The sequence below is a fragment of the Cryptotermes secundus genome, unplaced genomic scaffold (genome assembly GCF_002891405.2).
Source record: "Cryptotermes secundus unplaced genomic scaffold, Csec_1.0 scaffold168, whole genome shotgun sequence".
Classification (NCBI taxonomy): Eukaryota; Metazoa; Arthropoda; class Insecta; order Blattodea; family Kalotermitidae; genus Cryptotermes; species Cryptotermes secundus.
Window position 1 is genome coordinate 237152 of NW_019721760.1, and position 15099 is coordinate 252250.

At 40.6% G+C, this 15099-nt stretch overlaps 1 protein-coding gene across 2 annotated transcripts in view; it reads left to right on the forward strand.

Moving 5' to 3' along the window:
• Positions 1-15099, forward strand: part of LOC111875626 (voltage-dependent calcium channel type A subunit alpha-1) — a 500175-nt gene that overhangs the window by 180959 nt on the left and 304117 nt on the right. For both annotated transcript variants that reach the window (XM_023872012.2, XM_033755887.1), the window contains exon 2: positions 883-1110. In XM_023872012.2, the coding sequence (XP_023727780.1) occupies positions 890-1110 (221 nt within the window). In that variant the 5' untranslated portion in view covers positions 883-889. The remainder of the gene's footprint in view (positions 1-882; positions 1111-15099) is intronic.

Below are 15099 nucleotides of genomic sequence, written 5' to 3' on the forward strand. Positions count from 1 at the left end.
GGTTGCATTAAGCCGACTTTCTTTATTTTATAAGAAGAGGTAGGCTTATGATATCAATTTCCATATTTTTTCTCTGTAATAACTAAGACAAATCATTGCTTTTCATGGACGCGTTTCTGTATAATGCGAAGGAATACGACGAAACTAGGAATGATCTATAGTTATACTAATTACCTTACTTACAGAAGAAGTAAATGTATGAGACCGCCATGTTATGCGTAATTATGTTTGCCCCTTCAACGTTTGAAGAAAATGACAGATTTTCACAAAATGTCGTATGACCCTGATGTCGTTGGAGGTTATAACAACCCCCGTAATTTTTAACAATTAGGGTTAAGCAGACCCTCTCTTGAGTCTTACTAGCAGCAGGATCACCCCTCGACTACCACTCTTTGGCTAGCAATCTGTTAATTTTTTCTTTTTACTTCCTTGTGGTGGGGTGAAACTGAGACCACTTGGCACGTTGGCCAATAACTGGTCCATTCTACCAGCCCCGGATGATGAGTGTGAAACAGTGGTGGAATGAGAATTGGCAAGGGAAACCGAATTTCTCGGAGAGAAAACTTACCCCAGCGACTCTTTGTCCACCAAAAATCCCACATGTCTTGACCTAGGCTTGAGCCCGGGTCTACACAGTGGGAAGCTGGCGACTAACCGACTGAGTTATGGCACGGCCCATTAGCAACCAATTAGTAGGACTTCTCGAAATATAAGGAGGAGTTTTGGGAAGACGCCTGAAAGGATAGAGCAATACAGGTGCCCCTGGGCCTAATACTTCGAAGTATGATGATGATAGTAACGTCGAAATGCAATATGCAGATCCTGGTTCTAGTACCTTCACGTGAACGCTGTGTATCAAGTGCTCACGCTTTGTCTTTTCAGTTTCAGAATGATCGGTGGGGTGGCAGGTCGGCACATGAGCACTCGGCGTCGGGGCTCGTCGCCCCTGGTACGTCTGGGTGTACCAGGGGAACAACTGGAGCCCTGGTCGGCGATGCCGCCCTTCCAGCCCCCATTAAGTCCTCGATATCGCCGCCGCCGTGCCGTCACCACCTCCGACTTCAAGTCATGTGCCCTTGTGCAGACCCGCGTCAAGCTGGGAGACATTATGTGAGTTGATAAGTTTCTACATTGGAAAGATATATATGTTTACTTCGCAGAACTCAGACCGGCTGTGGAGCCCTCCTAGCCAACAGGTAAAAGTAAACTTGTCACTAAATCAAGCACTACACCATGAAGACGTATGGGGGAGTGGATGCATAGATCCACGTTTTTCGTGATCTCAGCGCTGGTTGGAGGTGGGTGGTCAGCTTCACCCCTGGGGAAAGAGCCCCCGGTACTCACTGGATAATAGGCTGGGTGGGCCCCAGAGCCAGTCTGGATGACTTGGAGGAGAGAAATTTCTTGACTTTACCAGGACTAGAACTCCGACCCTTAGGTCATCCAGCTATACCGACTGCTCTATCCCGGTTTCCCCTAGCCAATGGATAGCGGGGGGTAAAGCGGCAGGGGCATGAAACTAACCACTCACCTCCATCTAGTGTCGAGGTCAAGAATGGTGGAGCTATACGTCCACTCCCCCATACGTCTTCATGGGTCACTGCTTAGTTAATTATGCAAAGGCACAATTTTTCCTGTTTTACCTGCATTGCATTGTGACTGAGCTAAGTCGCCGAAAGATTATTGGCTTGAAATCTCTTTACGTTTCGTTGTGAGTGAACTAAAAAGGATATCAGGTGGAGTTAACGATTCTTTAATTGATTGATATCATTGAGTTAACATGCCGTAACATCGTGCTGTTACTAAGCTCAGCCGGCCGACATATGTGGCGTTAGAGTATTTTTAGTCGAATTAAATCGTGTAGAGTTAACATATCTTTACATCGATTCATGACTGATGTTAGTCAGTGAATTTGTTATAGCGTACGTCACGTGAGTTATATTTTCTTTACATTGCATTATGATTAATCTGATTTGACGGACATCACTTGAGTTAGCATTGAAGATGGTGCGTGTGTGTTCGATTTAGCCTCTAGATCGAAGCATACAGCAGACGGGCAGATATGTAATTTGTGTGAAAAGTTTCTTAGTATCCATACGGGAGCTTGCCTGCAGAAGAAGCACGGGATTACACTATGAGAAAGTTGAGTGTACATGCGTATCCATTAGTTAATCCGACTGTAAACTGTGTTATAAGAAATAATAGGTTAACCGACATCACCTAAGTTGACTTAGCTGGATATTATCAGAACTACATCTCTAGGCTTATGAGATTTAATTTGAAAATCTAAGTTCGCGAATGTCGTGTGAATAATGAAATATAGAACACAAACAGGTTATTGCAACAAGACTAAATGATTAGGCATCTTGCGAACTGAGTTGACTGTACAGTCTGACATTACGTAAAAGCAAAGTTCACGGGCGTGCTTTGAGTAGAATTAACTCTATGTGTGTACAACAAGTAAGTGCTATAGCGAGGAAAGTGCGAAGTTAGCGAACTTACATGAAGTCTTCATTCAATAATATTTCAAATGTGCACTCGAGAGGTAAAATATGCAAATCATTAATAATATAGACACATATCCCTCTGTAAGCAGCTTTTTTAGACCTGAGTCCACAGGAAGAAGCAAGTGTGTGGTGTGATGGTTTTCTGAACAGTACGGATATGTAGGAATCCCGGTTTTCATAGCGGTGGTCAAGAAGAGTTCTGTCTCCTGGGATATAACGCCTTGTAGTCTATTGAAAATCGACAGGGATTTCAAAGGGACACGTCGTCTTCATCTTCAGGATCAAAAAATAAGCCAAGCAAGAAACAAATATGAGGCAGGCAGCAAGCAGGGCAAAGGAAGAAGTCGTTTCCTTAAAGCCTGAAATCTTTTCCTTCTGTCTCCTCTGTGGTTGTATCTTAGGACTCTTGGGACCGCTGAGAAGAGCGGGGAATTTTATACCTTCGAAAATATATAACAACATACAAACAAAGAAGTAAAGTAAAAAAAATAAAAGTAAAGCTATCCCCGTACCAGGCCGTGAAGGCCCATAGAGTTGTGAGACGTTGAGGGTCCCACATTGTCTGGACAATCGGCTCAAAGATGGCGGTAAGGTTGTCAACCTTACGCGCCGGCCTCGCATTACTCCCCAGGAAAATTATTTAATTAATTCCTGGTACTCATTTCTGTTAGAGGCTGAGTAAACTTCAGGGCCTAGTATGGCTGGAAGGATTGGGTCAACTGAAAAAATCCAATGACCTCATCGGGACTTGAACCCGCGACCATCCGGCTTGTAGCATAGCTCCTCAACCACTACGCCAAAAGGGTAAATATACAAAAGAATGGAGGCGTATCACGAAGAACTTGCTGCCTAATTCTCTTTGGTTTCATTGTTATTCTTAGAACCTGAAGATGTAGGCACTTGTTCCTCCGAAATGTCAGTTAATTTTCAACGGACTACACGGTGTTATATACTATGTACGGCTCTTCGGTTCGAGTATGAATTCCTGTATGGTTCCGAAATTCTGTTGGAGTATATTATTATTATCAATTGAAGTGTATGTCGTAGTTTGTGACTTGAAATATACAACTGCATGCTTCTAATAGCAGTGAGTAAAATTGGACCCCGAAGGAGGCATAGCCTTCCCCCGAATTGTGCTTAACGATCTGCTGGACTACACGGCGTCACATCTTAGAAGATAGTAATTTTCTTTGAATTTTATGTATATGTAATATATTTTATTTTATAAATTACGTTTTATATCACATAGATGATAACATTTAAATAAAATGTCATATTAATTAATTTCTTTCGTTTATTATCTTCATATTCTTTTTTATCTTCTCCCTTACATTTTTGTCCTCCCTTCTCATTCTTTTTATTTGTTCTAATCCTTTCTTCCCTTCTGCTGTATCATGCACTTTTTATTTATTCTGCCCCTCCGTCCCCCCCTTCTTTATTCCCCCCCGAGTCGCAAGGCCTCTACCTGTACACAAACACTGAAAAACGGACACACACAAATTAAACATCCATACCCTGAGTGGATTCGAACCCACGATCCAGGTTTCCAAGCGAGCGAAGACAGTGCATGCCTTAGACCGCTCGGCTACGGTGACAGGGACAACTTTACCTTCATTAAATCCAGCAATAAAATTTACTCGATTAGTACATTTAAATGTATCCTTTGCGAAAATGCCCTGATTCCTCTTTAAGTTAAAAGTACAATGAATCTGATTAGCCCATGAGTCGGTATTTCTCAGTCATTATAGTTAATGAGCTGCGTTTATAGGCCGCGCCGTAGCTCAAGCGGTTAGTGTCTGGCTTTCCGCTGCGGCGGCCCGGGGTCTATCCCGGGTCTGGTCAAGTGGGATTTGTGGTGGGGCGTGTTTTCTCCGAGTACTTCGGTTTCCCCTGCCAATCATCATTCCACCAAATTCTCCATCATCATAATCTCCTGGAGCAGGCTACAATAGGCAAATCAGTGGCCGCCGTGCCGAATGGACCCTGCCGGACTCAACCCCCCACTAAGCGAATAAAAAAAAAGCCGTGTTTAAAAAATATGACGTTCGATTCTCGGCAGGAAAACTATTCTTATGTTTTCCATAGCGTCCAGACTTGCTCTGGGGCTTACGTACCTTCCTGTTGAATTGGTATCGGGAGCTCTTTCTCCACGAAACAGAAAAGGTTGCGGCGCGAGACTGATTACTTGCCTATATCCTGAATCAAAGACAAGAAGGTCCGCCATACGTCTTCATGGCGTATAATTTTGGACATTGTCCTGCTTGTCACCCGTTTTCAAGCTGGTTTCTTGCTTAGCTAATTTTTCGACTCTGAAGATGGAGGCTACACGTTCTGCCGAACGTCGGTTAAATTTCTGTGGACCTTATGAATATATGTTCTAAAAGACAAAACTCTTCATATCTATCGCTGCGAGAACCTTAAATCCTACATAGGACAAAGACAATTTTACTTTTGCCTTACTCCGTTGTCTGTAGTCCACAAGCGAACTATATCTACCGAGCGACCGCCGCTTGAAGGCGAAGTTAGTGCTAACTTTTGCAGGTAGAGGGTGTCGGGTGGTCAGGCCAACGGATTCCCACGGCCATTAATCTTGGTTTTCTAGACCGGAGCCATTATTTCCTCGAAATAGCTCCTCAATTATCCTGACGAGGCTGAGTGGACCCCGTTCCAGACCTACTACTTCTCAGAAAATCTGGTAGCCCCGGGAACCGAACCCGGACCTCTGGATATGTAGCCAGCAACTCTGAGCACTAGACAAGAGAGGAGGTCATTTACAAATTATTGATATGTTTGTATTCAGTATATCTGTCCTTCAAGCGAGAATATAAATTCTGCTTTATGCAATTTTCTTAAACTCCCCTTTTTTCATCCAAAATAGTTGCAGAATAATACTCAGAATTATTCAGTTATTGACTTTTTGAACATTATTCGTCGTCTTATTTTTATATTTAAAAAAACGTTTAACAGACACTTTTAAATATAATACAGCTCGATGGATAATGTCCAAAATGTCAACAATTGTTTTAATATATCATCGCCACGAACTTTTAAATAAAAATATTCGATTATTTATTCCGCGTGTACGTCTGTGTGTGAACTGTCTGACGCAATGGGGTGAACAACAAATTGTACAGCAAGGAACCAGAGACGCACAGTAGCGTCACACGTAGAGAGACAAGTGAGGGATGCTTGCTGCTTGTCACTGTTTGGAATGTTAGAGTATTACCCGGACAGCTGCCTAGCTCAAACCATTGTCATTCCGCAGGCCTTTTCTGGGAACTGCTATGGATATTGTACGCAATTCCTGGTGTTAGTACTGGAGTGTTCTATCTCCAGTTTTGAGGGAAAATTATATAATTCACATTTATAATTTTCCGTATTCTGTTGCACTAATCACCACCCACACTTTCACATGTTTAGTTCACTTGTAAGTGTGATAATTCGGTACATATTTTGTTCTAAGTCATTTTTAAACTTCAGTCGAGTCCACAATTTCAAACCCAGTTTCCCGAAGATTCATGTTGATGGATATAGTACACTCTGACACTCAGGTAATGATTTGTTGACTTAATTTGTTAAGGGAATTGAAGTGTACTTTGTCAGGATTTGCGCTTCTTAGAAGAAAAGAGATTGGGGGTATGGGTTCTGAGCTTCTCGCATCTCCGGTTCTTCAGATTGTAGTCGTGGGGCCTGATATCTTGTAGTCCTGTAAGCGGATAGCGACGTTTCGAAGTAACATACTGTCCCCATCTTCAGGGATGAAGTATGTTGAGAGGAATCGGTTAAGGCTTATAGAAAGATAAGGTTGTGGCCCTGGAAATTGGTGTTTTCCTGCTGAACTTCCTTCATGGTGAAGACTAGGCTCCATTTACTCTCTGAGTGATCAGTTTCCTTGGAAGCAATTCCTCACCCTGCATAATTCAACTCTTAAGATGGAGGCTGTATCTTACTCCGAAACGTCGGTATCCGCTTTCAAGACTACTCGCTGTCACAACCCAGAATATAACGATCAGAAATGTTGGGGATATTATATAATGAAATGAACTTAGGAACGAGGAATGGAACAGGATAATGGAGAAAATTACGTTATGGGCTTTTTTTATATGCATTGTTCTACTTTTTTTCTTGGAATAACAAATTCGACCCACAGTATAAATTACAAATGAGAATATATATATATATATATATAAAATTGTAGTCTTTAGTCTTCAAAGGAATCGACAGAATTTGAGCTTTAGGTGTAGGAATATACGGGATGATAATATTAAAATGTGCATTCTATAGATAGATCACGAAAGTACGGACTGGGTTCAGTTGTCTTAAGATAGGATCCAGAGGCATGATTCTGTGAACACTCTGGTTCAATAAGGCACGGAATTTCTGAACTTCATGAATGACTGTTAGGTTCTCACAAACGGCTTTTCTGCATGGAACTCATTTTTCTTAGTATCTTCACCCATGGTCCACGTAGCCAAGAAACAGAAGGCATTACTGCCAATTGGATGTGCTTTGCTCTTGACAGCTCTTAGAAGTAGACGCTCCTCGTTTTCTGTCCAAATGCTTTTAGTTCTCTTAAACAGAAGTTCTGGGTACCCTATTTACTCGGTCTTGAATACACCGAGGAGCAATGAATAGACCTCTATACTGCTGGACTGTAGCGAGAAGCAGTTTCGTCTGCCCTTCTTTTGAGCACAGCCTCCTTAGTACATTACAACAAGTAAAATCCATCTACTCTACGATCCAGGTGACGTCATACCTTTTGCGGACAGTCTTACGGAAGAAAAACCATTTGTGAGTAAGTCTGAAATTCCCACCGGCATATTGGTGCCAGAAGTAATATAAATTATTTTTTTATTAAAGGGATTTTTCTGTGTAGACTCAGTTTTACTCAACCCAAAGATATAATCATAATAGAATCTAGTAAATCTGTAATTATTATATAAGGGCTAACGTCACTAACTGACCATGACGAAGCCTCGTTCATATTGTAGATGCAGTATATAATAGAGCCGATCACAGTGGCCGCGCTGTTTAAGGCATGAACCGTCTTCTCCTTCTCGAACACTGGGATCGTGTTCGAATCCCACTCGAGCATGGATGCCTGTTTGTGCGTTAATTCTATTTTGTGTTCTATGTGTAGGTAGCGGCCTTGCAATGCACTGATCCCATGTTCAAGGAGACTTACTTACTGTGTATGGACTAAGAAACTGCAAAAGCGGTCAAGGTCCACAAGGGCTGCAGACCCATAGATATATAATATATAATATACTTCGAAGAATATGGTGGCTAATGTAGGTGAAGTGTCAGATATATCAAATAAGGATATTGGGTTACTTTAATCAGACCTGCATTTAATGAAAATTGTTGTAGTACTCTGGGTTATCGTATGGTCTGTTAAGTGGATACTAGTGTCTCTGCCCTGAAGAAAGAGGTAGTGCGTACGTTCGAAATACTTTAAGGGCCTAGATTCTCGTAAACGAATTTTCTATTTATTATATCATGCAAGAGGAATCAATACGGGTGCGTGGAGCTTCATAACTTACGCACTGTTTTTTGTGACTAAATCGAGGATTTTGTGATGGACTTGACGCGTAGCACGCATTGAAACTCATCAAATGCGTATCAATATTTTTATTGAAAATTTCCCGGAAGGAGATATACTTTGAATGCAGGATAAAATATATTTGTTCTTGACATGTCTCCACACCTTTACACATTTTCTACCAAACTTAGCATAGTGGTAGAGGACCTCTGTAGAATGGTTTTAGATATTTGAATACATGTATGGGTTGGAATCCAAGCCACATATTTTTCTATTATTTCCTCTGTAAGAAAGTCATTGGGATTGTGAGTATCGTAAACACAATGAGATTGTGACAACAATGGAATTTTGAAGACAGTGCGATAGTGACAACAATTGCGTTATAGCTAATATATGGAGAAAGGTCCAGACTCTCTTCTTCTGTTGCTAGGATAAGAGGAGAAACACATACAATTTTCTGCCAGTGTTAGATTTATGAAAATTTTTGTGTCTGTGAAGTTAGTCTTCCGTAAAATTATCAGGCAAATGAAAGGAAGTGAGATAAGTCGTTTTTTCACTCTACAGCTCTAGCTTCTTGTTCTTTAAGGGCTGTGGTGGGCCAACAACTCGGCAAGTTTGAGGATCTCTCGCTCTGAATTCCGTAGACTTGTCAGATGTCGCACGGAGACAGAGAGCGTTATAAGCTAAGGCTCTGCTAGAACCGCAGAGAAGCAAAACAAATACTAGTTAAGACGGAAAAGCAAATACATGGCAATGTTAATTCATGTAGGCAAGCGATACGCAAGTAGAATTAAAGGAAATATAGAAAAATTAATTAATTAGGATGCAACAAATAAACGAGAAAAGTTATTATATCATAGGATGTAATGTCTTATAGTCCAATAGAATATCCGCCGACGGTTTGGAAAGAAAATTTTCTCTATCCTCAGAGCCGAAGATCAAGTAGCCAGCAAACAGCAGGCGGCAAGGCCTGATGGAAACAGTAATTTCCTCAGAAACGTCGAATAACTTCCACCGGGCTACACGAGCTTACAGTCCCGAAAGGTACTCACTTCGGTGGGAACCTCAAATCCAAAAATAAATAAGATTTTAATCTACTAATCTACTAATGAAACATATAAATTAAATAATTCAGTCGATATAGCAACTCTATTGCTTATATTTATCATCTAACATGCTTCGGCTTCACTAATGTATCCTCAGTGTTGCCATGTTTTCTTTATCTTAAGGAAACTATTGATTACATGGGTGTACAAATGATATGTTTCAGCAATATACAGAGCATCAAAATAGGTTAAAGGATACTTAGGATAAATACAATGATGTGTTTATTAACTAACTAACTAACTAATCAACCAACCTGCTAACCGACTGACAAAATCCACGGAATCGAGTCCCTCTTGAGAAGATGCCAATCGCTCAACTACCTAAGAATTTCCCTACATTTTGTACAATCCGAAGGTTCATTACCGTGTTCACAAGAGCCCGCTACTGATCCTTACCTAAGCCAGATGAGTCCAGGCCATTCCAAACCGTCTTATTTCTGCAAGATCCACTTTAATATTATCCACTACCTACGTTTAGGTCTTCCTAGTGTGTTCCTTCTGGCTTTCCTACCAAAATAACCTCTATGAATTCATCTTCTGGTCAATTCATGCTACGTGCCCGGCCCATCTCATCTTCCTTGGGATGGTCTTTCAATCATATTAGGCGAAGAGTACAAGTTAAGAAGTTAATTTTGAAATTTTCTCCAAACTGCTATTATTTCATCCTTTTTGGTCCAAATATTCTTCTCAGCCCTGCTCTCAAGCAACCCCAGTTTATGTTCCTTCCTTAATGTCAGAGACAAAGTTTCACGCCCATACAGAACCACAGGCAAAATTATAGTTTTGTATATTCTAATTTTTATGTTATTGGACAGCAGACGAGGAGAGTGAATGGTAGCTAGCTTTACACAGTTTTAGGGATAAAGAAGAAAAAATATTCGCCTTGCAGTTCAGTAATGATGAAAGAAATTGAACTCAGAAAAGTGAGTACATAAGACTGAGAGTCTTTGTCACGGGAAGTGGAAAGGTGGCTCAGACAGAGATGTCAATATGGTCGGCAGACTTGGGCACGTTGATCCCAGGAAATGTAATTTTAAGCTTTTGACCTTTGACACGTTGCAGACGTAGTTTTTACGTTAGAAATATTAGTGTTTGAAGTTGAGTGTGCGTGACGTTAAAACTAAGCCGTTGACATTAACCTTTCCTGCCGTCTCTCAGTAGTTAGAAGTTGTCTGCCTCTTTCCAACAATGTAAATTATTCTCTCATGGAGATATGGCACCTAAAATATAGGTCTCTTATATTAAAGTATTAGTACTGAAAGTGTTAATTGTTTTATTCGGTGAATTGTGAAACTTTCTTTTAAAAATGCTCGTGTTTTTCAAAAAGAGCGTTTACTTTATCGCAAATCTCAACACTTTCCTGGCCAACTGCTTTTATTTCAATCCATATCATTTTTATAAAACTGAGACGTAATTTGTTATAATATTGTCAGTAGATGCTAGCAAGGATCTAGTGATTGCTTAAACTTAAAACGAATCCGGGTTCAATTTTCCACAGACCAATATAAAGTAAGATAAGCAGAAGAGGGTAGATGCCCATGGGAATAAATTTTAGATTAAATTAAAATAAACCCGTAAACAGATCAGATGAAAATATATGGGCAAACGGAGGGTGAGAGACTAGGAAGAGTACATGAGAAGCGTGTAAGATGGTTATGAGATAATGGATGACAAATTCAGAATGAGAGGAAAGGAAAAATAGTACTGCATCTGTCAGCTAGAAAGGAAATGGGTCTGGACCAAACTCGTCTTCCTCCTGCACAACTGCCAATATGCAGCCGCTTCGAAAGTATATGGATTGATATGGTAATGCTATTATTTTAGAATTTTCTTTGAAGGACTGAGGAATTCCACGAGCATTCTCAGTCACTATCGCCCTGTTCTGACAGATATTCTAACGAAGCACCACCAGAGTGTAAATGATCGGCAGCCATATTCATTCGCCATGCAGGAGAACGGCGGTATATCGGTAATCTTCAACATTGTATTGAAGCGGGAACTCCGTAGACTGTAGTTCGCAAGCGAACTATACCGACCGAGCGACCGCCACTTGTCGGCGAAGTTAGTGCCAAATTTTGCGGATAGATTGTGTCACGTGGGCAGCGCAACGGATCCCAACGGCCGTTAATCCTAGTCTTATAGACCGGAGCAGCCGTTTCCTTGAAATAGTTCCTCAGCTATCCTCACGAGGCTGAATGAACCCCGTACCAGACGCAATACTTCTCAGAAAAACTAGTAGAGTCGGGAATCAAACCCGGGACCTCTGGATCTGTAGCCAGGAACTCTGACCAGGTTTGAAAATTAGCATCTCTGAATGGAAGAAGAGAATGAAGTGAGAAATCTGTTCTGTCTAAGTCTTACATACGAATATCATGATTAGAGAACAAGGAAACATTTTGCAGAAGGCTTACTTATGATATGAGCAGTACCTGATGTTCCAGAGACCGGTTTACTTTCATGAAACAACACGGAGCATGATGTTGGTATGCACGGCTTAACACAACTGTGATCTTATTAAGGGAGTAATGCTGTTGCATTTAATTATGTTTTCACGTTTCCTCAGTGTTAACTGTGCATATAGTGTGCAAATTAAACCTCTGACCTCACGGCCTGTCGCTGTTTGGACCTACGTAAAGAATTTCTCTGTTAATATGCCTTAATATCTAGAATATCACAAGCACCGAAACCACAGTTAGCGTTCATTTTGCGGCGAGGAATGATGTTGCAATATGGACAGAACAGATCTGTTGAAGTCTGAGGTAGAATATCATTTAATTTTATTTAATTAAACATTCCAGTCTCTAGAAGGCAAAGTGAAATATAATTAATCGAAAACTTATTAACATCCACATGTTCTAGTTGTCTGATGAAAATACTGGTTGCCGTTCTTTGCTATTTATATTTAACATAAATTCACGCATTTAGGCTTGTTAAACTTTAAAAATATATCTGAAATCTCTTCTGAAACTGATATAATTTTTATATTAAAATACAATTTCTTTGGAATGAATAAAATTCTTCTCGGCTTACTGGATTGGGAAATTATTTTAAACATTTTCTAGTGTTACTAAATGGATATGGATTTTGTAAACCTTGTTTTTAAAAATCACCCGTAAATTATTAAAAGTAGTCAGGTTATTCTAAACGCCTATGATATCTTTTTTTCACGGATACTAGGCCGATCATGACCTTCCATTTCCCTCTTGAAATAACTGTTGTGAAGTTAAACAACTCGAGATTTTATAAACAGTTTGAATGTCTCATACAATGACTCGATATATAAGTACAGTTAATGTACATTCTTAATTTTGATTATTATTAAAAGTGTTAAGAAATAACAGCCGTTTAATTATTTCAGAAGACTCAATTAGTTATATACAAAGACTGTAAAAGCAGGCACATATTAGACGATGGAGTATTAGGATCAATATGTGTTTAGTTTTAAGAATTCTGTTATATTGAACAGTATATTGAATGTACCACGTATGTTGTAATTAGTTTACATTTCCTGTTAATATAACGTGTAGTAGAAGGATCGCGGGAAGGAACATGCATTGCTTGGTAACGGTCGTTAAACACGTTCTCGCGGAAACGATATCCAATCTATTGCTAGGCAACCGTCGTGACAACAAGAGAAGAATTGTTGGAAACGGTGTTTTCTGTTGGGTCCTCCCCGAGTTTTTATAACGAGGACACCAGCCGAGATACAGTTAGCTAGTCTCAAATCTGAGACAGTAAAATATGGTCGCGAGTCCCAAGGGACTCGGACCCGAGAAAGACTGCCCTGGCAAAGACCAGCAGCATATACAAAAGACAGACCCGTCCTCTCGTCAGAGAGGCGTCCCACAAAAGCAATACCGTAAATATCAAACAGTAATAAATATCTGATCATGAGTGCCAGATGGGGTTCGTCACCAAGACTTATTGACTGACTGACCGTCAGTCGTAACGTAACTTTGACTTTGACTTAGATACAGTTAGTTGTCAGCAGTTCAATTGTGTGAAATCATGTGAATTAGCTGGTTGGTGAGTGAGAGAGTTCAGTTATCAGGTGTCAGTTGAAAGTCAGCCTGTGAAGAGAGGAATAGAAATCTGGTCTGAAATGGCCACCAGCCTGGAACTCAGTTAGTATAGTTGTCCATTGACAAGAGTTCTGCACGGGCAGCTGAAGCTGCAGGAAGGTGAAGAATCTCCCTCGATAGAAACCGTTTCCAGGAAACGGCTAATGGAGACTGTAATAGACTGAGGACACTAGTCTGTGTATGTCAGAGAAATATAAAGTGTAATTCCGAGTGGTGTCTAAGTTCACTTGCGGAATACAGGCCACGGAGCTTGTGTACAAATGGTCATTAAATAATATCCAATCCATACCACACCTATAGTCACACGTCACTAAATCTTGACGTTAATTTACCCTCCGAATTTAATTTAATTTAATTATTTGAGTGATCTAATTATTATTGTGATATTTCCATTAGCAGTAAATTTGAAGTTAAGAAAGAGCTAATTTATGTCTCTCTAGTACAGTGTCCTTCTCGAAAGGCCGAATCAGAGTCCCTCGACTATGAGCAGGATATGCCATTGCTCGGGAGGAGGAGGTTAAGATTGTGGCCAAAAAGCCTGTCAAATAGTCAGGTGGTTTGGCTGTTCGAGGAAGACACTGTGTTTAGTAACGTCCTGATAGAAATCTGTCTCCCTCTTATAGTTAATACACTTTCACGGATACAAAATTTGTGATTCTACAGTTTAAAATCATATCAGACTCTCAAGAGTTTTCTTTCGCGCTTCATGACGCCAACTGCCATCTATTGAAAATAAATGCAAGTAAACAGCGTTTGGTACAGTTAAAACTGTTATTCATAGATGTCTCTTCATTTCCCATCTAGCGGCAGATTTACGAACTGTATAACGTCCTAGCACAAGATGGCGTACGAGTAGTCATGGTTCACAAATTACACACGAGAATGCGCACTTCGGCCACAATATGGCTGATTTTCCTCATCGACGCGTGGAGGAGTATTGATTGTTGCAAATGTTAACCAGTCATTCCATCTACATGACCTAATTATTAATCGTTGGTGATAGGAAGCGAGATAAACGCACAAATAGACACACGTAATAACGTAATGTAAACTGATGGAGAGTAATTAAAAGCTTTTACCTATATCTGGGTTTACCTGGTCTTGGTCAACCAGAGCCCTACTGCCGAGAGGCAAAACAGTTGGTGTATAACAACACAGCCTTTGAAGCCGTTGTCAGTCTTCATCCTAAAGCTTTAATATTCTATTTACGAAGCGCTTACTGACGCAATTGCATGAGATATATGACGTGTTACAGAGAGGTACAATAAGTTATAGTTTCACACAACGCAACCTGGACAGCTGAACTACTGAATAAGAAAATCACAATCATTTGGCCTTCATTAAATGAGAATGGGAAGAACAATGCATATGTATAGTATTTCGAATGTACTGTTCGGTTCATGAGGTCATATTGAGGCAACTGGGATGTGAACGGAAATACTATGACAAGTATCATCAAATAATCAAATGAAAAAGTAAAACTATCCATGTAATAGGCCATGGAGGCCCATAGGATTATGAGACGTTGAGGCTTCCACATTTTCTAGACAATCGGCTCACAGATGGCGGCGAGGTTGTCAGCCTTACGCGCCAACCGGCCACCCTTTACCCCTAGGAAGATTTCTGGCATTCATTTCTGTTAGAAGCCGAGTCGACCTAAGAGTCACAGTGCGGCTGGAAAGATTAGGTCAAGTAAAATTTCTTACCGCCCTCCTCTTCGTCGTCCTTACCGCTCAGTGAGACTTCAAGCCTCACGAGTTGGTCGTCACTTATACCTGTCCTTCACGTTCGCCCCTTTGTGGTCTGCACTTTCATCCGCCGCTTCCTTGTAGCTGTCTGGTTCAGGGTAGGGTGTGGGATTG